The sequence below is a fragment of the Haliotis cracherodii genome, unplaced genomic scaffold (assembly GCF_022045235.1).
Source record: "Haliotis cracherodii isolate W230 unplaced genomic scaffold, xgHalCrac1.p SCAF_7, whole genome shotgun sequence".
Taxonomy (NCBI): Eukaryota; Metazoa; Mollusca; class Gastropoda; order Lepetellida; family Haliotidae; genus Haliotis; species Haliotis cracherodii.
This window is the reverse complement of record NW_027266330.1, coordinates 39,394,110-39,420,493: the sequence shown is the minus strand read 5'-3', so window position 1 is coordinate 39,420,493 and position 26,384 is coordinate 39,394,110. Positions and strand designations below refer to the sequence as shown.

Sequence of the window (26,384 nt, the reverse complement as noted above, 5' to 3'; positions counted from 1 at the left end):
GCAAAGTATATTTTCAGATTGAAATAATCCACCAGGGAAATGTATGAACAAAAGTTCGTTACCATGGTATCTAGATCTGAATTTATCATTTCCATGACAAAAATATTTGATATTGGTATTTTTATAATTCAACATATTGTTCTACATCTCGTTTGTTCCTTGTTCAATATGTTGTGAATAATGATCAAATGTAATGTATATATGTGTCAGTTTATGAACTGCAAATGACTGTGGTATAGTGTATTTTTCTATTTCAGTTGTTTATCTTCAGTGCTGGCAACATCGTCATGTTTTGCATGTACTTAAATGACTCATTGTTGCTGATATCAAGCATGTGATATTTCATACACCACACTTCAATGATGAGATTATAATCTGTACTCATTCCAATTACTGGGTGAAAGGGAAGGCTTCAATATCTTTTATACATTATTTGTTAATTTTCTATTCTTTGTCCACATTTTCTATCATTCATCATGTCATTTGGCTGCAAGAACATTTCCATTAGAAATTTGTCCCTCATAGAGCAAAATTTCGTGCAGACTATAGAGAAGTGAAATCCACTGTAGTTCAGTGTTGAAATTGATCAGAATTTGTTAGATATAAGCGAGTTGGCCTTATGTGCTATGATATCAAATATTTATCATAATTTAGAGGATGATTCAGTTGCTTCAAAATTTAATGAAATCAATTCATTTGTGATACACACTTTACTTTCAAGTCTGATATCGTATATTGGTGATAATTTGCCTTATTATTGACTGTTCCGTAGGCATGGTTTTTATATCAGCATATTTATGTCATTAATCTTTGATATTATATAGCAGACTAAGCATACAGTGCTAGAGGTCTTATAAATACTTGACACAGAATGGTTGTATGTTATGCTAGGCATGGCTGTATCTGTCATAATCAATAAACTATAATTCATATAAGCATGTGTTGTATTTTATTACGACATAAGCACCTGCTGTGGTTTACTACAAAGACAAGCGTTTGTTTGATCACTTGCTTGATAACCTTGTTAGAAGCTACACCAAAACGACGCTCCTAATTGTAATAAAGAGGTTGTTGTTCCATAAATCTTATCCTTACTAAAAATGTTTTCATACAGTGTGTTTACTGCTACCTATCCTTCCGTTTTTGTACAGATACTATTTAAAGAGTAAGAAGCAAAAGCACCCCGACCTCGTTGCGAGAACACCTCTCACATACATTGCATATAAAATTCTACCCGAGAACCCCCATGCTGCAACTGAACAGTGGTAAAATCCTGCTACCCGCTAATTTATGAGACTGATAAAGTCTACTATCTTCGTTCTCTTTATCAATACATACCTGTGAAATCCAATGTACAGTTTTACAGCTTGAACATGCCTAGGGAGGGGTCTCTAAAAATTCTTGAAAAAACAACAAACTATGCTTAAGACTGTTGAAAAAAAGGAATTACCTGCAACAAAAATAACATTGTTGCAAAGTGTTATTCTTGAAAAAAATCAGGCTCATACCTTTAAAAAACACCCTGGTTCTGCAGCTGAAGCTGAAACATAACTAATCTCAATGCAAAATCCCAGGCCCCCCTCCACCAGAATACAAAATGGCAGATCCCTTATGTTATTAATATAAATCATCTTCCTTGCCCTTATTAATTGAATGCCCCTATTAAGTGAGTGCCCTTATTAAGTGAATGCCCTTATCAAGTGAATGCCCCTTTTAAGTCAATGCCCTTATTCAGTCAATGCCCTTATTAAGTGAATGCCTTTATCAAGTGAATGCCCCTTTTAAGTCAATGCCCTTATCAAGTGAATTTGAATAATGAATTCGTTGTGACATTGCAGAGCAAATCCAGTCATTTAAGGGGAAAGATGACTTGTTGGAATAAACATCTTAAGTCTGACATTTCTGCATCAGTTGATCAGTAGACTAGCCATGTGTGGATTCGAAATACTTGTTATTTAGAGCAAAATAGCAGCAAATTATAAAATAAAACATCCTCCGAACTTGATTCGTATTTCTGTGCTCACACTGAGAGTGGTGTTAGCATGTTCAGGTCGACACAATATTTGAAAATATAAGCGCAGATAATTAAACAAACACTACTGTGAGTATTCTAAATGTTTTTCTCACACAGCACGACACATGAGAATAGAGAAACAAAGTATTCAGTGAACTTTGTAACATTTCTGTACACACATCACATGTACACAGGTACATTCTATGTCCGCTTCAATCACTTTCATCCCATTTCTTCACTGACATCAAATGTGGCAATGTGGCAGCACAACTGCAATACTTTCAGCACAACACTATTCATGTGGGGATTTAAAACAATCATATTACAGAGAAGAAACGAAACATGACAACAAATTCATGATTTGAAACAACTTTTGATGAATTTGTGCACTCAGTTGTTTGTTGTGCCATTTCCCAGAAATGTAGGAAATGTGTGATAAACTGATCGATTACCGCAGATTAATAATCATAACAATACTCATGTGAGGATGCAAAATGTTTCTAATACACCACAAAAACTAGTCAAGTAGAAAACAACACACTTAGCTAACCTTGTTACATTCTTGTACACAACAAACAACACATAGACAGGTAACTTCTATGTCCGCCTCAATCAATACAATCACACTACTTTTGACAGTAAAAATAAATATATCACACTTACAAGTTTACACAATGTCATTTATATTTTATTTCCTATGTGAGGGCTCTATAAATAAGTGACTTCTTGTAGTCAGTCATGGTGATGTCCACCCCGCTGACCACCTTCATGCTGACTGTGTAGAAACCTGGCCGCCCAACACCAAATATGGGGAGAAGAGACTCCCTCCACTCAACATCCAACTTGGCCAAAACAATCTCCCTGTCGAGATCGATGAAGGCGAGTCTCCCCCTCCCCACATCCAGCACAACGCCATAGTCGAGGGTGGCCTGTGTGCCGCATGTGTCAGACATTGTTTCACTGTAACACTCCCACCGCTCCCCATCCTCCCCCGGATAACACACCCAGGTACAGATACTCCCTTCGTGTGTGACACAGCTCCATACACGGACACACCAGGAGCGGCGCTGTCCACAAACATAAAACCCACTGTCCACCTGGTTCTCCTCCCCCACACCCATCTCCAGGACAGGCAACCCAGACCATCCAAACACCACACCCACACTGGAGTGGGTCTCCCAGTATCGTGGTGTGTGTGGGGCAGGGGTGACATTAGAGGGGGTTAGAGGAAAGGGGATGGGGGTGGAACTACAGGTGCCACGGTATGTCTGTAACCTGCCGCTGTCGCTGTGCCGTGTGGCGGGCGGCGAGTTGACCAGCTCACCGTCTGTTGTTACGTGGAACGAGTCTGTGTTGGCTCGAGCAGCGTCCAGTTGTAGTTTAGGACCTGGAAATATACATTTTGTTTACAGTTTACCAAATGTTCTGACTGCAGTTAACAAATTAGTCATTTTATTGTGAACCTCGTTTCAATGTTTACAAAACACCGCGCTGAACGACCAGGCTGCGATGTTCATGTCTGTTTATAATTAGTGTGGCTAAAATACGAATAGTTTCGCTGTGGAGATACTTGTATGGGTATTTAAAATGATTTTCATGCATTTTTGTATGGATTGACAATGAAATAAATTCTGCATGAAACATTTTGTCAGAAACTGTTAGTTAAGTTGGTCTGCTGTCAGTAGTCAGAAATAGACACTTGCTGCCGGAAAATGCATAGGTATCTTCATTATTTCACGATAAAACTATTATTGTTACTATTCTAAACTCTTCTTGTACAATACAGTAAACAATAAGATAGAAAAAGCTGTTGTTTGACGATATTTTTACACGTGAGGACGGGAGGTTGTCGCGTCATATGTTGTGACTTGGCCATGTATTTCTGAATTATTTAACACATTGCATAGTTTTATGATGTATTTTTCAAATTGAACAGTTTTTCATACATCTCTACACAGTTCGTTACATATTCCTCAACAAAAAGACATTGATACTGACCATGGATGACTGTACGATCATCACTATAGATATTTGACATGTTCGTCAATGGGTCAATCTACAGCTTAATTAATGAAACATCCAACATGCTTATTTCATTGTAAATGGCTGAACTGCTGTCCACTAACTAAATCCATATTCATATTCAACTCATTCAAGTTACTTATAATGGTATAAACTTTCACCCTTAAATATTGATGAAGCGTTTTCAGTCTGAATTCTCTTCACTAAATTGTATGGACAAAACATGTATTCAGAAACATTTGACATGCTAGCAAGATAGCAAGAAATGCTATGTACCGATGTTTTAAATCGTTTACACCCGGTACCTTGTCCTGTATGTAAAGGGTGGACAACATCAATACACCCAGTACCTTGTCCTATGTGTAAAGGGTGGAAAACATCAATGCACCCAGTACATTGTCCTATGTGTAAAGGGTGGACAACATCAATAAAACCAGTACTTTGTCCTGTGTGTAAAGGGTGGACAACAACAATACACCCAGTACCTTGTGTTTTGTGTAAATGGCAGAAAACATCAATACACCCAGTTCCTTGTCCTGTGTGAAAGGGTAGGCAATATCAATACACTCAGTACCTTGTCCTCTGTGTATAGGGCGGACAACATCAATACAACAAGTACCGTGTCCTGTGTTTTAAAGGTGGACAACATCAATACACTCAGTGCCCAGTCCTGTGTGTAAAGGGCGGACAACATCAATACACTCAGTACCTTGTCCTGTGTTTAAAGGATCGACAACACCAATACGCCCATACCTTATATTGTGTGTAAAGGGTGGACAACACCAATACACCCAGTCCTTGTCCTGTGTTTAAAGTGCGGACAACATCAATACACCCAGTACCTTGTGTTGTGTGTAAAGGGTGGACAACATCAATACACCTGGTACCTTGTCCTGTGTGTAAAGGGCGGACAACATCAATACAACCAGTACCTTTCCTGTGTGTAAAAGGTGGACATCACCATAACACCCTGTACCTTGTCCTGTGTGTAAAGGGCGGTCGACATCAATACACCCAGTACCGTGTCCTGTGTTTTAAGGGTGGACAACATCAATACCCCCATACCTTATGTTGTGTGTAAAGGGTGGACAACATCAATACACCCAGTGCCTTGTCCTGTGTGTAAAGGGTGGACAACATCAATACACCCAGTACATTGTCCTATGTGTAAAGGGTGGACAACATCAATAAAACCAGTACTTTGTCCTGTGTGTAAAGGGTGGACAACAACAATACACCCAGTACCTTGTGTTTTGTGTAAATGGCAGAAAACATCAATACACCCAGTTCCTTGTCCTGTGTGAAAGGGTAGGCAATATCAATACACCCAGTACCTTGTCCTCTGTGTATAGGGCGGACAACATCAATACAACAAGTACCGTGTCCTGTGTTTTAAAGGTGGACAACATCAATACACTCAGTGCCCAGTCCTGTGTGTAAAGGGCGGACAACATCAATACACTCAGTACCTTGTCCTGTGTTTAAAGGATCGACAACACCAATACGCCCATACCTTATATTGTGTGTAAAGGGTGGACAACACCAATACACCCAGTCCTTGTCCTGTGTTTAAAGTGCGGACAACATCAATACACCCAGTACCTTGTGTTGTGTGTAAAGGGTGGACAACATCAATACACCTGGTACCTTGTCCTGTGTGTAAAGGGCGGACAACATCAATACAACCAGTACCTTTCCTGTGTGTAAAAGGTGGACATCACCATAACACCCTGTACCTTGTCCTGTGTGTAAAGGGCGGTCGACATCAATACACCCAGTACCGTGTCCTGTGTTTTAAGGGTGGACAACATCAATACCCCCATACCTTATGTTGTGTGTAAAGGGTGGACAACATCAATACACCCAGTGCCTTGTCCTGTGTGTAAAGGGTGGACAACATCAATACACCCAGTACATTGTCCTATGTGTAAAGGGTGGACAACATCAATAAAACCAGTACTTTGTCCTGTGTGTAAAGGGTGGACAACAACAATACACCCAGTACCTTGTGTTTTGTGTAAATGGCAGAAAACATCAATACACCCAGTTCCTTGTCCTGTGTGAAAGGGTAGGCAATATCAATACACCCAGTACCTTGTCCTCTGTGTATAGGGCGGACAACATCAATACAACAAGTACCGTGTCCTGTGTTTTAAAGGTGGACAACATCAATACACTCAGTGCCCTGTCCTGTGTGTAAAGGGCGGACAACATCAATACACTCAGTACCTTGTCCTGTGTTTAAAGGATCGACAACACCAATACGCCCATACCTTATGTTGTGTGTAAAGGGTGGACAACACCAATACAGCCAGTACCTTCTCATGTGTTTAAAGTGCTGACAACATCAATACACCCTGTACCTTGTGTTGTGTGTAAAGGGTGGACAACATCAATACACCTAGTACCTTGTGTTGTGTGTAAAGGGTGGACAACATCAATACACCTAGAACCTTGTGTTGTGTGTAAAGGGTGGACAACATCAATACACCTAGAACCTTGTGTTGTGTGTAAAGGGTGGACAACATCAATACACCTAGAACCTTGTGTTGTGTGTAAAGGGTGGACAACATCAATACACCTAGAACCTTATGTTGTGTGTAAAGGGCGGACACCGTCAATACACCCAGTACCTTGTGTTGTGTGTAAAGGGTGGACAACATCAATACACCTAGAACCTTGTGTTGTGTGTAAAGGGCGGACACCGTCAATACACCCAGTACCTTGTGTTGTGTGTAAAGGGTGGACAACATCAATACACTCAGTACCTTGTGTTGTGTGTAAAGGGTGAACAACATCAATACACCTAGAACCTTGTGTTGTGTGTAAAGGGTGGACAACATCAATACACCTAGAACCTTGTGTTGTGTGTAAAGGGTGGACAACATCAATACACCCAGTACCTTTTGTTGTGTGTAAAGGGTGGACAACATCAATACACCTAGAACCTTGTGTTGTGTGTAAAGGGTGGACAACATCAATACACCTAGAACTTTGTGTTGTGTGTAAAGGGCGGACACTGTCAATACACCCAGTACCTTGTGTTGTGTGTAAAGGGCGGACAACATCAATACACTCAGTACCTTGTCCTGTGTGTAAAGGTCGGACAATACCAATACACCCAGTACCTTGCCCTGTGTTTAAAGAGCGGACACCATCGCTGCAGTAAGATGTCCTTTTTTTAAGATGGTAGACAACATGACGACATACAGCAGCATATCGTACTACAATAATACAAAAAGCACAATAACTGAGTCGAAGGGTTTCATCAGCGCCCCGTACAGCATCCTGTTGTTCAACGTTATGAAAAAGCGCTTCACCCAGTAACCTGTCCTGGTTGTGAAGGGCGCGAACGGCGCTATATAGAGTGGAACACGGTCCAGCACGCATCTGATTGTACTCACACTGCAGAAGCACTGGTGTCCTCGTTCCTGTTTCCAGAGTGTAGGTTTTAATCCCCGCATCTGCAAAATATATCCGAGATAAAAGAACAAAAATATATGTGCTCATATTCATTTAAACATTAATAGTACGTTTGATGTTTTCAAGATCGAAAGTTCTCCACTTTTGTACACAACAAAATATCCATCCAGGCCCCTTTAATATCTATGGTGTTTTAAGGGAAGACCACAGTTCAACACAGTTTCATCTTCAGCTGCTGTACATTACTAATGGATAATGATAATGTATCAGATCTTTAACCATTAAGTGTATCGCAACAGCATTTCAAAATGAAAAAAATAAATCTGCTAGAATTTGAATATTAAACCAAACAATTATGAAAAAGCTGATACAGTCATCTTCAGACCAGTCAGAACTATTTTTATGCAAATTATAAGGATGTTTGAGTTATGTGCTTCTCTATATGAGGGGATATTCAAAGTTACATTGTTTTCTATTGTTATTAATTTCAAGGCAATACAAGATTATCTTACCAAAACGTGTAAACGGTGTTGGATCGTCAGCTACCACCAGCATCTTCAGTATAAAAGAGAAGAAAACAATTAATTTGTGGCTATTCACGAAGAAGGCTTATTTACTTCTGACATACAGGAATCAGTTCAATATACAAACAATTACGAACATGATATGTATCCTGTCAGTCGTAAATAATATTAACACCGATCTAAGAAACAACGAGACGTATGTACACACATCTTTACCGACTGAGAAGTACTTACGTGTTTGTGTGCGTTCTCCAAATCAGTTACTTGTCTGTCGTCTGTTTGAGTGCCTTTATCTGCAAAATAAATATGTTGTTGATTCACGAGTTGTTGTTAGAGATGTAGAAATATAAAATCAGAATCCAATCTTAAAGTGACATTAAACAAAATGTCAACATAAACACTAACAAGTCTTTAAATGTGTACTCCTTGTTTGTTTACTGACAAAACTTCAATCAGAAAAAAACTTGTTATAAAACAAAGAGTAAGAAGTAAATACCTGCAATTGTTTGTTCGTCAGCAGCTGATCCATCTTCATTGACAGACCCGAAGTCAGAAATGTAGGATTTCAATTTCTCCAGGCCCCCTGTGTTGAAACTGGCTGCAGATGCACTGTGAGTCTCTGGTGGAACTGATCTGAGATGCGTCTTCACTGTGTCTTGTATCGAACACTCCAGCGTGAAAAAGTCAGAGATTGAGGCATATCTGAGCACTGTACTGATGTAGTCTGAGGTCCACTTGCATCTTTTACTCTCGCCTTCAGAGGTAACTTGTACAGTGTGCAGCTTTGAAAGTTCCTGCTTCGTCTGATTCTCCAGATCTATGACCAGCTCCTTCTCTCTTTGATCAAGTTTTGTCCTCAGAGAATGGAAAGTGTGGTGGATGGCCTCCTTAAGAGCACTACTTGTATTCTTTGTGTCATTTACGACTTTGCTGACGCTCTTCAAATATGCTTGGTGACAAGTATGATGTGCAGTCACGTTCTTCCCATGTTGTTCTATTCGTCCTTTTGCAGCATCAGCAGCCACTTTTAAATCCTCAACGTTGTGCTCTGCATGCTCGCCAATCCTGCATTTAGCACAGATCGAAATGTTGCAGTTTTTGTCAAACAATACAAGAGGGTAAGGATTGTGAAGTTGACAAACAGGTTCAGCATGGATGCCTCTGGATTCTGTATCCCCAAAGGTTTCAACAACATGTCGCCTGGTAGCCTTAAAGCTATTGTGGATGTTCTGGCAGTATTCGCAGAGGAACTCTTCACACTCCTGACACCAGCACACAGCCTGGTTGCCGTCATCTTCATGTGTACAGAGGAGGTCTGTGGGACTATGTTTGACTGTCAGGTGGAATATTTCCTTCTGTCTGACTGCATCTTTCTGGAGACGTGTGTCTGTGAGGTTGACCTCCCTCTGACATGTAGAGCATGATATCACTCCACCAGCTGCAGATGTCACACACGTCTCACACACAGCGTGTAGACAAGGCAGTAAGTAGGGGACTGGACCTTTTAAGGGTAAACTGCAGCTGACAGACAGAACACTTCGGGAAGGTGTCCATTCTGAAGCAAAGAATATCATTGGCTCTCTTCCTACTGGAATATAGCACTTCACCACATTACTTCAATACCATTATACGCATAGGCTATCAAGAATGGTATAGTGAACTTTACAACACATTAAAGAATGCAACGAGAAAGCAATCTATAATAACCCTGACAAAACCCATCTAAGATTAAGTTTGTTATTTTTTTAATTAAATAAGGGCAATTTATATGTTTCTTATAAATGTCAGACAGACAGTATTTCAGTATGAAGACCACCGGCCAATAATACATATTACATTATCAGGAAAGGTTGAAGCACACGTAAAATGTTTACACTTTAGTGTAACACTGGAATTCTAAGTTCATTAAAATACTTTAGAAATTAGCACAGATTTGTTTGGTCATTTTCGTTTTTGTTACTAAAGATATGTATTAGACTGTATTGAAATTCTACGTACATAACGAGTAATTTAAGTATTTCTTACATCTTTATATCATTTACAAACAAACAAAAAATATGGATTTTATCTTTAATAGATAGCATAGATATAAGAGTTTTATCTCCCTTTGAGGTTAAACAAAGTTGAACCTTGGTCCAAGAGAGAGCCAAGGAGTGAACACTATGCCTAATGAAGTAACTTCTATCTGTTTACCTTTCACATACCATTTTTCGTAACTTCTTAAAGGACCGGTATGTCTAAAGACAATTATAGTTACTTATATTTCGACTAACCCTCATACCAGTTTGTCTGCAGAATACATCTCAGCCATCTAACCTCCTCTGTAACTGTAGTAATCATTATCCACTCACATTTATACATTTTTCGCCATTAATGTTGGTGAAACTGTAAGAAGCTTATTAATAAAGATTATAAAAATATGTGGGATAAGGATACAACCTCGGCAGGTATCCATACATGTTTATAGATGTTTATTGTTCAAATATTTTATTAGACTGCCTTTCTCATTCTGGTGATACTAGACGTCCACAGGGAATGGAGCCTACTGTATTCCTTATTATTTGGTAAATGCTCTAGCAAAAAATAAGGTATTTGGTCCCTGTGATGTATGCATATTTGATAACTGGCGATATTGACCTCGAAAGGCCGCCAATCAGACTGTATTAGTCATATGAATCAGCTGTTTCCATTTATGGTGACCATGTGATGTACACATTTGGGAAACTAATGGAATTTTGCATATATTTGTGAGTGTTGAATCGGTCAAAATGAAAAACGTACTACATTGAAGAGAAATATTTCTTAACATTGGACCAAAGGAGGAGGTGATGCCGATTTTGTCCTAGCCATGGATGTATAGGTTATGACAATCATACACTGATATTTTCAGAAGTTCAAATAGAAACATCTTTAGTGAGGATAAAGGGGATGACTTCAAGCTTACACTACGTTGTCCTACCGTGTCTCCTGCTCCTTGTTCTATTTAAAGCAGACATTATTAATCCACCCGTCCCTCCTGCTCCCTGTTCCGCCTAACCGTTTATTACACTATTTCCTCCACCCGTATCTCCTGTCATTTGATGTACCTACAGCAGATACTGTGTACTCCACTCGTATCTCCTGTCATTTGATCTGTCTAGCTGTGTACTCCAACCGTATCTCCTGTCATTTGATCTACCTCTAGCAGACACTGTGTACTCCAACCGTATCTCCTGCTCCTTGTCTCATTTAACAGTATACACTATTAAATCCACTCGTATCTCCTGTCATTTCATCTACCTACAGCAGACACTGTGTGCTCCACTCGTATCTCCTGCCACTTGCTCTACCTAACAGTATATCACACTATTTAGTACATCCGTATCTCCTGCCCCTTGTTCTACCTACCAGTACACAATATATACTCCACCCGTATCTCCTGCCCTTTTTCCATCTAACAGTACACACTATATACTCCACCCGTATCTCCTGCCCTTGTTCCGTCTAACAGTACACACTATATACTCCACCCGTATCTCCTGCCCTTGTTCCATCTAACAGTACACACTATATACTCCACCCGTTTCTCCTGCCCTTGTTCCATCTAACAGTACACACTATATACTCCACCCGTTTCTCCTGCCCTTGTTTCATCTAACAGTACATACTATATAAACCTCCCGTATCTCCTGCCCTTGTTCCATCTAACAGTACATACTATATACTCCACCCGTATCTCCTGCCCTTGTTCCATCTAACAGTACACACTATATACTCTACCCGTATCTCCTACCCTTGTTCCATCTAACAGTACACACTATATAAACCTCCCGTATCTCCGGCCTTGTTCCATCTAACAGTACACACTATATAAACCTCCCGTATCTCCGGTCTTGTTCTACCTACGCCATACCTATTTACCCCACTCGCACGACCCAGTGTTTGTTGTGCCTACAGCATAAACTACTTACCCCACCCGTATCTCCTGCACCTTGATCTACATACACGAATACCCACAGTCCCCGGATGAAATGATCCGTCTCACTTAGTTATGACACAGTTAAATCCCTAGAAATAGCCTGTCCTGCACGTAGTTTGGCTGCCTTAACGTATGCATTCAAGCAATGCAGTCGATAATATAGCACACTTCAAGGTCAACTGTAGTCAAGTCACCACAAGTAGCTTTCAGATTGATCCTCGTGGGGAAAACAGCTATCGAACCTTAATACATGTATTTGACAATTAACACACTGTTTGGCTCTAGGTAGAGTTGTTTGATTAAGTGGTATATTATATGTATCGTGCACAATGCACTACGAGATATGGCGTCTGAATTGTGAAAGGGGGCTTACCTGATATCCCCGACTCTCAATTGTGTAACGTTAAATATAGATCAACGTTGACAAGATATGATCTACTATATCAACGGATGTATTTCTCTGATTTCACTGACAATATAGCTTTATCGAGACATCTTTACTCATATATGTCGCCTGCATTACTCACCTTCCTGTTTGTTCGGCTTCGTCGCAATACAGATCACTTCCGGGTCAGACGTTTATGCGCGAGTTTTATCATAATTGACTTGTGCTGGAGTATGTTACCTAATGCGTTTACATGGATGGAGTACAAAGTGAGTTATTGGATGTAATCATTAGTTGTTCATGTACGTTTCATTGAGACCTAGTGAGTGAGTGAGTTGGGTTTAACGCCGCTTTTAACAGTATTCATTAATATCACGACGTGTCAGCTTAATATGGGAGGAAAGCCCGAAGTGGTGCAGGTCTCAGACGTTTACCACTTCGGTGAAACCCACGAGCAAGGGTATGGTGTCGACAAACCTAGAAACATAATCGGGGCGAACCGGGATTCGAACCCACATCAAAGGATGAAAAAACCCAATTTGAATTGATTTGACAATGTGCTCTTATATGATAAAACAAATTAACAACCATTCTTACTGTAGTGAAGAGTACATGCCGCTTTCAGCAATGTTCCAGCAATTTCACTGTGGAAATAGGCTTCACACATTGAAACAACGTGAGGTATAGGACCCGGGCCTTTAGGTGTGCGAAGACAAGGCTTACAAGAGCACCAGGCTACACCAATGCCCCTTAGGCACCAGGCCCATAGTACAATTCTGTTTTCGGGGATGGTTGAAGATATGTTTATCAGGTCATAATATAATTAACTTGGCATGATAAATGAACATTGATAGTTTTTTTAGAGTATCTTTATCACTTGTTGACATGATCGATATAATTTTCTGTTGAGTGGGATATACATTAAAGGGCTGTTTTATATCTATACTTCTTAGATGGTCGTTTTTAGACGGACTTACAGAGAATGAAACTCATCTTCAATCACATTTAAACCACATTGCTAACACATTCTCAATTCTCTGGCTCTGTGTCCATGTCTGCCTACTTCGATCTGAGTCTATGAGAGCTGCATCTTAAATGTGCAGAACTTATTTTAAATCTTTTAAAATTGATATCAAACGAATAGTATTCTGGGGAAATAGTTATCTTAAGAAGCTTGTCATATTTGCATTTTTCTGAATTTAAAACATGCGATGACCATTTTGGTAAGTAAATTGTAGATTGTATAGCATAGTGCGTGTGGAGTATAATGTAGACTGTATGGTGCATGATGTAGGGTGTATGGAGCATAGTTTAGAATTTAGAGAGTACTGTGTGGAGAGAGTGTATAGTATAGAGTGTAGAGCGTCGTGTGCATGCCATATACTGCGCTCATATTATACCGCGTATGGTGTGTAGTTTACAAAGTGTCGAGCGACGATTGTGTAGTGCAGTGTGTGTAAGGTATAATGTAGACTAATGATTTTTTATGTAGGGTGAAGAGAGTATAGTGTAGAGCTTAGAGATTTTAGTGTAGTGAGCATGGAGTGTAGTGTCTCAGACCTTTACCACTTCGGTGAAATAGACGAGCACGGGTATGGTGCTGACAAACCTAGAAACATAATCAGGGCGAACCGGGATTCGAACCCATAATCATAGGTTTCTGGCGTGCCCAAGGGACGCTTCACTGCAAAGCGAATCTCGGCGACTTAGACGACTCGGCCATACGCGCCCACTTTTCTTATCAAAACAATGTCATGCTTTTCATGACAAAGAACTAGGAACACAAAAGCTGTGAGTGAGTGAGTGAATGAGTTGGGTTTAACGTATTCCAGTTATACAATGTAGGTGTGCTAGCTTATATGGGAGAAAAGCCAGCCGTTTTTTGAAACTTTCAATTTCTATTGTTTCCTTTGTTGATATGTTGTATATGTCAAACTCCGAATTTGGTTAGGGTGAAATAATGGCCATTCATCAATAAATACGTGCGCAAGAGAGTTACTAATAGGGTTGTTGAAACAATATTCATAATATGATAATATGAAATACTTTTCCTATCATATCCCGAACAGCGATTTTGAAAGTTTGAAGCTTACAAATACGTCTAAATATATTGATTGTTTTGAAGTTAATCTGATAGCAGATTATGTAGCTTTTATTCTGTTTCAGTATACAGTCAGGCGTAGCAGGCCATCCAGTTGTATTCGGAATCGCGGAGTTGTGTGTAGCTGCCTTTCTGTACCGTAACGGTCACTCCGGACTTTGTGACGTTCGTTACGGTGACGTTAACGTTGTAGTTCGAACTGCTGCTGTGGATGATGTCCATGTGTGTGAGGCTGTACATGATGCTGGGGACGTCGTAGAAGGGGTGAGAATAACGTAGTGCAGACGTCTGGGGCAACCCGCTATGGACGTCACCAAACCCAGAATCACCTGAGGAAGAAGTCGGTTAATTATGATGTTTGGTGTGTCACCTATTTGATCCATGTGCATCTCAGGAGTTGATGCAACCATCAGATGGTTTGTTGTGATTAGGATTCCATTATAGGATATGCATTCATGTATATGGATTATACATGCTCTGTTAATATGTTCCATCAAAAGTGGTAATCAACACTTGAAAATAGTTAAAAAATATATATCAAATATAAACGTATGCTCTATCCATAAAAACCTTCTTGCTTTAGTTATGAATGTACGTCTTACGTCCATGTAAACTTCAGTCTCCTACATGTACATGTGGATAAGTCTGAGAATTGTTTGACTGTGCCTAATATCAAGCCTGTATGCTTACACCCCATGAGCCTTAATAAAATCTTGGAGAAAGTTATCCAAAAAATAGAAACGTTGACATCCCGAAATGCCTGTAGGTTTCCCGATATGTTGCAGTTTGGCTTTAGGAAGGAGCACTGCGCTGTCATGTTGCTATTTACCCTTATTGAATGTGTACAGAGTTTTGTTAACAGGGGATCATGTATATACATAACATTTCTAGATAGATAAAGTCTTTGATCGAATGTGGCATTTCTATCATCTTGGTATTAGAGGTAAAATGTGCTCTCTGTTACATCACTTTTATACGTCTATGTATGCGTGTGTTAAGCATAGGACGAGCAATCGCATGTATTTGTTGTTAGACAAGGTATAGGTCAGGGTAGAGTTATCTCAGCCTGGCTTTTTCCTGTGTACGTAAATGACCTCAAAACATAGCTTCGCCAGTTAGATACTGGATTATGTATATATAACTTTAGTTTACAATGTGTGTTACTTGCTGATTATGCTACACTTATCGGCTACAGCCCTAACGGTCTGCAAACATGTTTAGATAAGTTTTTAAATACGCATTCAAATGGCGATTAACTTAAAATGCATCGAACAGTATAATTGTTGTGTTTCATGAAAAGTTTAAAGTATTTATTGTGTGCGCATGCTTATCATTTTGGAGATTATGACCTACTTTTGTTTGATAATGTAAAATATGCAGGTATTGTTCTTCAAAGTAATATTTCTTTTTAATTATATATTTGAAGAGAACTGTACACAAGCGAGGCGTATTATTAGTTCAGTACGCAAGTATTAACATTTGGATAAGAATGATTTTAACAAGTTTCCATGGCTGTGAATTACCACCCCCTCTACATGGTAAATATCTTGAAATAGCTGAAAGCACCCAGCGTTACTTTGCCAGGATTATACAAGGTTTGAACAAATGTTCCCCCACTGATGCCACTATTGCTAATCTAGGACTTTGGAGAATGGTTGGCTGTGAAGATAAATGAAGACTACAGCTGCTGGGGCGTCTCTGTAAACCAGTCGTGTCTCTCGTTTTGTAAAACCCTTTTCTGCGCATCTACCTCACTCTATTATTTTCGTAACAGTAATTCACACAGTTTATATAAAGTATTGCTTTTAATTGAATATGACATATAACCTATTTCATCATGTATTTCACTACGTTTGCACAGGGAATTCCCCGCGAAGACTCAGTGGAGAAATATTGTATTAAATGAAATAACTAACCACGAGGAAGAAGTATGGAAATATAAACTATCATCTAGCGCTGACCTTTTCGATCTTCGAAAATAATTGAGAGAAGAAATACATTATGTAATAAGGATTGGATCCTGAAGCAAAATACCCGAGGAATGTACACGATGTAATACTTTTGGTGATGACTATTATCACCATGCCACCTTAAACTGTGAATGTGTACTTTCAGAGAGAGAGAGAGAGAGAGAGAGAGAGAGAGAGAGAGAGAGAGAGAGAGAGAGAGAGAGAGAGATTTCTTTCTTTTAATTGATCTTAATGTTGAAATGTGTGTGAAAATAGAAATGAAGGAAGACCATCCTATGTTCGCATTCTTTCTTGGTGAAGATAACAATGACGTTGATGAAATAACGTGGCATTTTACTGTTGTAGAATTCTCTAAGTATTTATATAACACAAAACATATCCTGAACAACTTGTGGTAATATTTTCTCTCACCATTTTGCTCACAGTTTATAGCCTGTATATATGCAGTACATTGTTACCACGTTTGTGATATATATGTTTAATTATTTTGTTACATAATTATTTAATTACATAATTTTGATGTTTTAAGAATCTTCGGAATTATCTGGAGGAAATCCATCCATCCATCCATCCATCCATCCATCCATCCATTTATTCAACGATTGTTCTTACGTCTATGTAAACTTCAGTCGCCTTCTACATCTACATGTAGGTAAGTCTGAGAATTGTTGGACTGTGCCTCGTATCAAACCTGTATACTTACACCCCATTAGCTCTATCTTCTCCGCTTTCTGTGTCAGCCCTGCGAGGAAAGAAAAGAAGAGACACAGCCATGAAAACGACATAACGTAGACGATTGGGCGTTGCAACTGATATTGGGTCCGTCATGCTATCGTGTATGAAGGGGACGTATAGAGCTGCCTCAACAAATCACAGTATCTATTACACCTTATCGACAACGTTGACTGATGCTGGTGATAGTACATAGGAATAATGTTTATTCCTTTGATCTATTGTGGATATGTAATAGCAATAATATATAATGACTAATAATTTAACTGTACGATAAAATAGACATTAATAGAATCGAGCTAAATTACTTTTGGGCATCATCTCATGATAGTAGATGCTTGTTAGGGCCTGAAATCTTATAGCTAGATCACGACATATTTCGTTTCTTCATCATGGGCAGTTAAATGATCTTTATTAATAACTTAGAGTAAGGAGTACAGGGTAATTTACAGGTTATGAAAGAAAATATGACACGTGTTTAATTAAGGAGGCTAAGCTGAAACGTGGCTTTCAGTGATCTGTTGAAGAATCTCGTCTCGCCGGTATCCTGGTAGTAAATGTGGACTCGCGCCAGCCATACTGGTGCATCACCATCATCACAGACGTGTACTACACAGCGGTTGTAGCCAACCATTTAGTCCTCTCTTTGCGAAGAATCTATACATTACCAAAATCCCCACTTTGAATAGTCTTTACAGTTATGTCATACCTTGAAACGTCTTCAGAAGGACGTCCCTCCCCGACATCAGATTGTTGGTGGTGTTGTGCATGTCGTCGAGAGATGACGTCAGATTGTGTATGACGTCATGTGTGACAGAGAGGCCTTGGTCACAATCATCTGCCAGAGCTGACAGGTTCACCCTTGTTTCTGTTGTAGTATCTGTGTACCCCTGCAGCCTCTGCAGCCGTTGCTTTGTTGAACTGATGACACCGGTGATGTTCTGAATGCAGACAGCGATGGTTCAGGTATACGTAGATCGCATTATAACTTAAGGGGGCACGGGTGGCCCAGTCGTTTTAGGCGCCGCGATTCGCTGTGCAGAGTTGCGTCCCTTGGCCACGCCAGAAAACTGTGATTGTGGGTTCGAATCCTGGTTTGCCCCGATTATGTTTCTAGGTTTGTCAGCCCCATACCCGTGCTCGTGGTAAACGTCTGAGACCTGCATCATTTTTTCGGGCTTTCCTACCACATTAAGCTGACACGCCGTGATATAACTGCAATACTGTTGAACGCAGCGTTAAGCCCAACTCACTCACTCACTATTATAACTTAAAGTGGTTTTAGGCCGATTTTAGCAATATTCCAGCAATATCACGGCAGGGGACACCAGAAATGGGCTTCACATATTGTACCCATGTCGGGAATGGAACCCGGGTCTTTGGCGTGACGAGCGAACCGCCCCTATTATAACTTAAAAACGTGTATGCTATTCATTTTGATGTATGACAATAAATTTCACCAAAGGACAATTATTTCCCTGGCCATAAAAGGCAATAAAAAACAGGACATTCCGAACACTGATTTTAAAGAGAATATATTTACAGGGGTTAAACGTGTGTGTGTGTGTGTGTGTGTGTGTGTGTGTGTGTGTGTGTGTGTGTGTGTGTGTGTGTGTGTGTGTGTGTGTGTGTGTGTGTGTGTGTGTGTGTGAGTGTGTGTGAATGTGTGTGTGTGTTTTCTGCTTGTACTAGTTCGGACTTATGCCGATTTCATAGTGCCAGAACACGAAGAAACCATGACGCAGTTAAACATGAATATCCCACTCAGACACAATATACTGTCAGAGTCAGAGCCAGTCCTTGTTTTATCACCTTAGTGCCGAGCACCAGACAGGGTAACAACAAGTACCATCTTTAAAGTGTCGTGGAGTGACGCGGCCGGGGATCGAACCCTCGACCTATCGCTCTCCGCGGAGTTTGCTTTCTATTGTCTGATCACTAGGTTAGACAATAATGTCGTGTCACATGTGTCGAACCCCAGATTAGACGACTTATTTCTCTTGTCCCCAGGAGTTTGAAACAACAGGGTTCGACTACACGTGTTCACAGCCAGAAACAACCAATCTATATTAGGGAATCTAAGGGAATCATTCAGTTGCGTGATGACACTTAACGCGTTCAAATTCATGGCCCATACTGTGAACTTACAATATGTATGGTGCGTGCCGTAGTAGAAATAAAACCGGTGAAGATTCGGGTAGAGAATAGATCTTCAGCAGCCAATGCGTGCCGTAAGAGACGACTAAGTTTATCGTAAAAGGCGACTACGCTTGTCGTAAGAGGCGACAAACGGGATCGGGTGATCAGGGTCGCTGACCTTGTTGATGGATGTCATTGTATCCCAATTGCGTAGATCGATGCTCATGATGCCAGTCACTGGATTGTCTGGTCAAGACACAATTATTTACAGACCGCCGTCATATAGCTGGAATAATGTTAAGTGCGGCGTGAAACAATAAACAAACAAACGTAAAAATAAACGGCCAGTTCTAGATTGGGAGAATGTGGTAGACATGTTTTTGCAAACCATATACAACTTTTAAATATTTGAATAGAATTCTATCTATTCTATATCTGTATGATGTAATAAAATATATCCATGGTAAATGTTTGTCCAAAATAGGAGAATAATGTGAATGAGTAACACAATTCAACCAACCTTTACTCGTACATGCAGGTGGCGAGTTCTCTGTGTGATCAACGCAATGCTTTCCCGGGGAGTCACGACGGATGAATTGACGTCCAAGAAGGCGGCCTCGAGTTGCACGACTCGTGACGACAGAGACCTTCCCGTTTGTTTCACCACTTCCAGACGTTGACGAAGGACAGGCAACTCTTTAAGGAACAGCATGAACCCATCCAGGCTCAGCTGAAAAGATGGGTCCATAGTGGACGGGAGGGACTGCACGGTCATCACCCCAAGAGACACAAATACGAGGATGTAGAGGTTCATCTGTAAAACGGAATGGTATACTGAAGGTACACGAAATATAAGATAATATGTCATTCGTGTGGGAATTCGCCATCTGTGTTCAGCTTTTGCAATATTGACACAGATAGCTGCATAATGAGGGCATAGCATGTGCGTGGGTGGTACATGTAATTGACAGTATCAAAGTGTTATGTCGTTAGTTGCAATCGATGTATACAATCCATGTATTTTCTTAATTTGTTTTAGAGACTCACCATTTAATTGCATATCTGGGATAAAGCCAAAGACAATCATTTTTTTTTTTTTAACACAGCTGATTGTCTGCAGAACTGAGGGCTATCTTAAGGTGACCCACATGATAAGATTAAACTCAACATTCAGTCTGTCCCAAGAAGTCTGAAGAACTTGCGTAAGACACAATGGATAGTTTCATGTTTATTAAGATATTTCTTATGTGTTTAAATATCGGAATTCCAAGTTCCGCCCAAAGTCGATTTCCCACGTTAGGAACTTCAACCGTTAAAACGACTGTACAGACAACCTTGGACCCACTTCTTATGAGCGGCATGGGCGGGTTCCTGCAAATGATTCAGGAATTCGGGTCTCTGCGGGCACAGGTAGAGCAGCAGGAAGAGACCAACAAACTCCTCCAGGGCACGGTGACCAGGCTAGAGGCGCTGCTGAAGCAGGTCAACAACACGGCAGTGCAGGAGACAGACTACCTCAAACAGGGATCCATGGTAGGTGGTATGATGACGCGTACGCTATAGGTAGGTCTGTGGTGATATGCCACTCCCAGGTCACTTACGTGTAGACCCACCACCTCTAACAGGGGCCCTTGTAGGTGGTTGAATGATGCGTACGCTATAGGTAGGTCTGTGGTGATATGCCACTCCCAGGTCACTTACGTGGAGACCCACCACCTCTAACAGGGGCCCATGTAGGTGGTTGGATGGGACATACACTATAGGTAGGTCTGTGGTGATACGCCACTCACAGGCCACTTATGTGGAGACCCACCACCTCTAACAGGGGCCCATGTAGGTGGTTGAATGATGCGTACGCTATAGGTAGGTCTGTGGTGATATGACACTCACGGGTCACTTTCACGGAGACCCACCACCTCTAACAGGGGCCCTTGTAGGTGGTATGATAACGCGTACGCTATAGGTAGGTCTGTGGTGATATGCCTCTCCCAGGTCACTTATGTGGAGACCCACCACTTCTAACAGGGGCCCATGTATGTGTTTGGATGATACGTACGCTATATGTAGGTCTTTGGTGATATGCTACTCACAGGTCGCTTACAAGGAGACCCACCACCTCTAACAGGGGCCCATGTATGTGTTTGGATGATGCGTACGCTATAGGTAGGTCTGTGGTGATACGCCACTGACAGGTCACTTACAAGGAGACCCACCACCTCTAACAGGGGCCAACGTAGGTGGTTGGACGTGACATATGCTATAGCAAGGATAGAGAGTGCCGAAATTCTCAAACAGGAGTCCAGGGTAGCTGGTGTGATGACATATGGTACGTGGTTGTTGATATCGTTACAGGTCACATGCATAAATGCAAGGTGTTCCATGAATCTATATAAAAAACGTTTGGGTTGTGAACTTCTGGCAGCATCACGTCCTATTAAGTATTATCGTGCTACATTCAATCGAACACTTAAGCTTTTGTTCCTTTTTACATATACACAACTCAAGCAGCACCTAGTGATGTGTTCTCTGACCAAATGTTAAAATATATGCAAAGTTAACTTATTATCAGCAAAAAGACGCTTTCAAAATAAAAGTTCAGACAGAAACAATTCCACAGTTTATTAAAATCATACAAGGTGTACCCAGTGTAAACTTAAAAAAACGTCCTGACTTCATCACACACCGTCTCCGTTAGTATGTGTACATTTATGTCTATGTAACGTATGGGACGAAAGAGTTTTGAATTGGTCGTAGTTTATACATATCCGCTTCGTTTATATCAATGTCAATGAAAACATAAAATTGACAGTTTGCCTGGTAAGTACAAGTTCAAGGAATGTCAGGAGAAAGAAGCCCAATTAGCGTATTGTAAAGCGCCCATGGGTCCGCATGTGCACTAATCACACGTTGAAGGGTAACAGCTTTGTCTTCCTTCACATAATGATTGGTGAATATGAATGAAGTCATTCAAGAACCAAAAAAGTTGTATCTTATGGTATCTTGATGTGTGTCTTGGCCGCCGTTTATGTTCATTAATGACGGGCCCATGAAGATCCGGGGTAGAATAGGTCTTCAGTAACCCATGCTTGCCGTAAGATTCCGGACTCGGACTGGTCCGGACTCAATTAGTTAATGACCGCCGTCATAAAGCTGGAATATTGCTGAGTGCGGCGTTAAACAACAAACAAACCAGCCAACCATTATTAATGACCACCGACTGTTGCAGACAATTTGACATATAATTAGAATGTGTAGCCTTGGGAAAGCATGTAACTAAAGCGGTTAGTTCCACTATAAAATAAGGAAGCGGTAATGATTGAACATTGTTTTCAGGTGCAGCAAGAGATCTCAACTCTGCTGCAAACAACAACGTTCATCGAGGCGGAGATGACGAATGCTGTGACGACTGCAACAATGTTGGAGATGGAAATGATGAAAGTTGAGAAGTCTCTGGATGACGTCACCGACTGCCATGACACATTCAAAGCGAGGCTGGACAACATGACTTCATCACTGGTTGACGCGACTGACGAGACAAACCTTCTTTCCTTCAACTCTGAGATGTTGAATCAAACAATGGAGGAACTCAACAAGGACATTATGGAGCTGACCAGTAAAAGCGACGGTACTTGGAATTTATATCTCTAATTATCTCAAAGCAAAACTCCCTTACTTATAAGTGGACATCGAACCACCATTTCACAAACGACAAAGGCGTAGGCTTTATGTAACAGTGAACTGTACTAGTTTTACTCAAACTAAATGTTTGTGTTGGAGCGGGTGAGTGAGTTTGGTTTAAAGCTGCTTTTAACAGTATTCCCGTAATATCACCGACGAGTCAGTTTAAAGTGGGAGGAGAGCACGATGTGATGCAGGTTTCAGACGTTTAGCACATTGGTGAAACCTGCCAGCACAGGTATGGCGCTGAAAATCCTAAAAACATCACTGGGGCGAACCGGTATTCGATGTGATCATACACACGTAGTTTTGAAAATATGAAATATAATAGTTTGATCTAGAATGGTGTTAAAGCTTGCAGCTACTTCATTTATTCAAACTTTATTCGAAGTATCAAGGTTGTGCCCATAATATGCAGGGAAATACGTCATTATATTCATCTGAAATATCATGTTTATCGCTAATTATCCATTGTTTGTATCGAATAATAGATACATATTAATTATAAATAGTCCCGTCGGACTTTCTTGTGTTTCAAATTTGCAGACACTGGTTACTCGTGTAGCATCTTGTGTGGAACAACCTTGCAAAGTCGCGTCAACTTCTTCGTGGATGTCCATATAATGTTTATTTACCAAACGTTCTGATCTACATACGTTCTGTTCGAACATAATCTCAGTGTTGTTAAAACTACAGGTACAGCAGTTCTACGACTAATAATCGTCATATTTTCTCATCATTGATTGACTGTTCGCGAAAAAAGTGATAACACTATATGTTCGCGACAATGCGAGCGTATGCTGTGCCCCTGTTGCGCCTGTCACAAACACATGCAAATACAAGTCAATTGTTAACCTAGACAAACACGGTAAGATATAGTACAAGTCAAAATCGGAATTGCATCACACATAAATTTTGTCAGTGAACATATCTACCATAAAACCTTTTGAAAACTTTGCTACGACTTTGAATGTTGTAACACTGATCAAACAACCTTTGGGCAAGAGTCGGATGGGTCTTACATGACACTTTCTGAATACAGAATATAATAATGCAGCAAAGAGGGTTTGGGTGATCCTGGCACAGTCAGGCTGGTTAGGCTCATGACCCTTGCTCTCTCTACACGCAAGTCCAGAGAGCGAATGGGACTTCTCCCAGGAAGCGCTGCCTTGTCAAACCCACCCAGAACTTTTCGGAGAATGTGAAGACTCCCCATCACTGCAGCCTTCTGCATTACCAAGATTGTCAGAAGGTCTGTATTCCTGGTAGAAAACACGGGTACTCTCCCAATGTCAGTCAACAGATTGGGGGGTACCAAACCTAAGGCACCGAGAACAATGGGGAGTCGGAAAACTTGGTACTTGGGATGCAAGCGTGACTTTTCGAAAGCAAGGTTTGCATATTTGCCATGTTTTTCCTGAATCTTGTCAATAACATTAGTGTCAAAAGGGACTGAAAATTCAATGTTATAAGTGACTGGTCCTGAGCAGCAAACAGATAGCCTTCTGTTTCACTTATCAGGCCAGCTGACCTCATCCAAGCGGAGGACTCTGCAGGGCTCTTCTCGGCACACTGCACATAAACTCGATGCAGTGGTAGTTTAGATAGCCTCTCCTTGAAAAAATCTGGGCCGATTTGATATGGCACTTCGCTTGGTTGACACTCATGTTTGTACCATCCAGCAGTACAGAACCATCAACAAAATCAACACTGACATCGAGAATATATCCAACATCATTGGCTCGGAAATTGTGGAATGCCTTGTTTTCATCATGAGTCGTGACTTGCTTCACAAGAGGATCATACAATTCTATCACGAAGAGTCTCAGCGTTAATCAACCCACACCCTCCCATTATAATTGGCAAATATAAGCGATTGAGGAAAGAGCGAGGGTGGTGGGATCTATTGTCTGACATGATTCTTCGCGTGAGGTTCCTGTTTCGTCCAATCAACAACACCAAAAGAATACGAAAGGATGGGTCCGGCATATGTATTTGTGGCTTTAACTTTATTGCGAGCCTTCAGCTCTGAACTCCCGAATTTCCTAAGTCTGCATTTGTATTCTGACCGAAGTTTGTCTTTGACATTCTGGACATTGTCTCTAACCTGCATCCTTAAATACGTATAGGCCTGACCTTCCACCAGATGCTCAATACCTCCTCCCCCAAGTAAACAGACTGACCCTCCCTCTTCTACCTTGCCTCGTTTCAGATTATTATTATCAGTATCATGTTTATTTGAATTTCAGACTTGAAAGTATCAACGAGCAAACTGGACAGCATCGCTTGTGAGTAGCATGCGATAAAAAGTATACCTATTGTACAGGTAGCTGTTTTACTCCTGTGGTGAACGTAAAACAATAACCGGCACTTTATTTTGTTAATTTTTGAAAACAGTAAGACAATATTTAAAAGATGTATCAATAAATGTTATGATTGACCACGTGATATTGGAGCATGTAAAGGTACAATTGGCTACTTATTTATAACAATGTTTCAGGCCAATCAGGAAGACTTTTCTTCAGAGGTAGCAGCAGCTACCTTATCTCAAGTTTAAGGTATGCTCAGTGGCCGGAAAGCCAAAGTGTTCACTTCAGCAAGCAGTTCATCCGATCACCGACTATTTCATACGGCGTTGTTGGTATGGAAGCGGACAAAGACTATGACGTCAAATTCAACCTGACCATCAATGACGTCAGGAGCTCCGGGTTTGAACTACAGTGTAACGCAAATGGAAAAGGCGAGCTTGTAAAGTTAGATGTACAATGGATTGCGTGCCTTGTGTAGCGAGAGCCACGATCTTACACATTGTGAATAAAAGTTCCCCAAAATGTGATGAATATTTTTCATAGTTGACGTACTCTTTTAACTAATGTCTGATGTATGATGTTTGAAGTAGATCAAACAAAGAAGAGTTTTTTTGTGTCGACCGATCATGTTTTGTTTGTTTGTTTGTTTGTTTTTAACGCCGCACTCCCAAAAATATAAGGCGGTCTGTAAATAATCGAGTCTGGACCAGACAATTCAGTGACTGTTATCATGAGCATCGATCTACGATATTGGGATAAGATGACATGCATCAACCAATACAGCAAGCCCTGACCACCTGATCCCGTTAGCGCCTGTTACGGCAAGCATGGGTTGCTGGAGACCTTTTCTTCGGATCGTGAACACCAAGCAAAATATGACCAAAAAACTGCCTCCTTGTCAATAAAACTTCGAGAACGCCCATTTGGAGAATGTGATCATATTACCATAAAAACATAACTGGTGTATTGTTAACACAACTTAACAATAATTATGAAGAAATAATAAATGTCACAAAGGCAGGATTGAAATGAAGATATTTGATCCGTTTTGTGTGCTCAATTTTTATCGTTTCTGCATGGATTATGTGTGCTGCACTTTACCTTAATTGTCCAGACATATTAAACTTGA

At 40.6% G+C, this 26,384-nt stretch overlaps 2 protein-coding genes and 1 pseudogene across 2 annotated transcripts; 1 reads left to right on the top strand and 2 right to left on the bottom strand.

Moving 5' to 3' along the window:
* Window positions 1-2,709: 2,709 nt before the first annotated feature.
* LOC139448405 (uncharacterized) lies at window positions 2,710-9,537 on the bottom strand (annotated as a pseudogene).
* A 4,903-nt stretch (window positions 9,538-14,440) lies between these two features.
* On the bottom strand, window positions 14,441-20,127 carry LOC139448450 (uncharacterized). Its single transcript, XM_071229999.1, has 4 exons — window positions 19,789-20,127; window positions 17,839-18,070; window positions 17,101-17,139; window positions 14,441-14,756 (listed from the first exon to the last, which is right to left on the bottom strand). Exons 1-4 carry the CDS (start codon window positions 20,080-20,082, stop codon window positions 14,500-14,502), a joined length of 822 nt encoding a protein of 273 aa, XP_071086100.1. The 5' UTR covers window positions 20,083-20,127; the 3' UTR covers window positions 14,441-14,499.
* A 267-nt stretch (window positions 20,128-20,394) lies between these two features.
* On the top strand, window positions 20,395-25,776 carry LOC139448449 (thyroid receptor-interacting protein 11-like). The gene is made up of 4 exons (XM_071229998.1): window positions 20,395-20,801; window positions 22,602-22,893; window positions 25,196-25,234; window positions 25,447-25,776. Exons 1-4 carry the CDS (start codon window positions 20,481-20,483, stop codon window positions 25,731-25,733), a joined length of 939 nt encoding a protein of 312 aa, XP_071086099.1. The 5' UTR covers window positions 20,395-20,480; the 3' UTR covers window positions 25,734-25,776.
* Window positions 25,777-26,384: the final 608 nt, after the last annotated feature.

Bases quoted from the DNA above. Each gene is read 5' to 3' on its own strand.
- LOC139448450 (XM_071229999.1), bottom strand. From the start codon at position 20,082: ATGAACCTCTACATCCTCGTATTTGTGTCTCTTGGGGTGATGACCGTG. The intron at 17,140-17,838 runs GTATGACATAAC...CTTTCCTCGCAG, and splicing joins CCTTCTGAAGACGTTTCAAG to GGCTGACACAGAAAGCGGAG. The intron at 14,757-17,100 runs GTAAGTATACAG...CTTCTTCCTCAG, and splicing joins GAAGATAGAGCTAATGGGGT to GTGATTCTGGGTTTGGTGAC.
- LOC139448449 (XM_071229998.1), top strand. From the start codon at position 20,481: ATGGATAGTTTCATGTTTATTAAGATATTTCTTATGTGTTTAAATATC. The intron at 22,894-25,195 runs GTACTTGGAATT...TTTGAATTTCAG, and splicing joins GCTGACCAGTAAAAGCGACG to ACTTGAAAGTATCAACGAGC. The intron at 25,235-25,446 runs GTGAGTAGCATG...ACAATGTTTCAG, and splicing joins CAAACTGGACAGCATCGCTT to GCCAATCAGGAAGACTTTTC.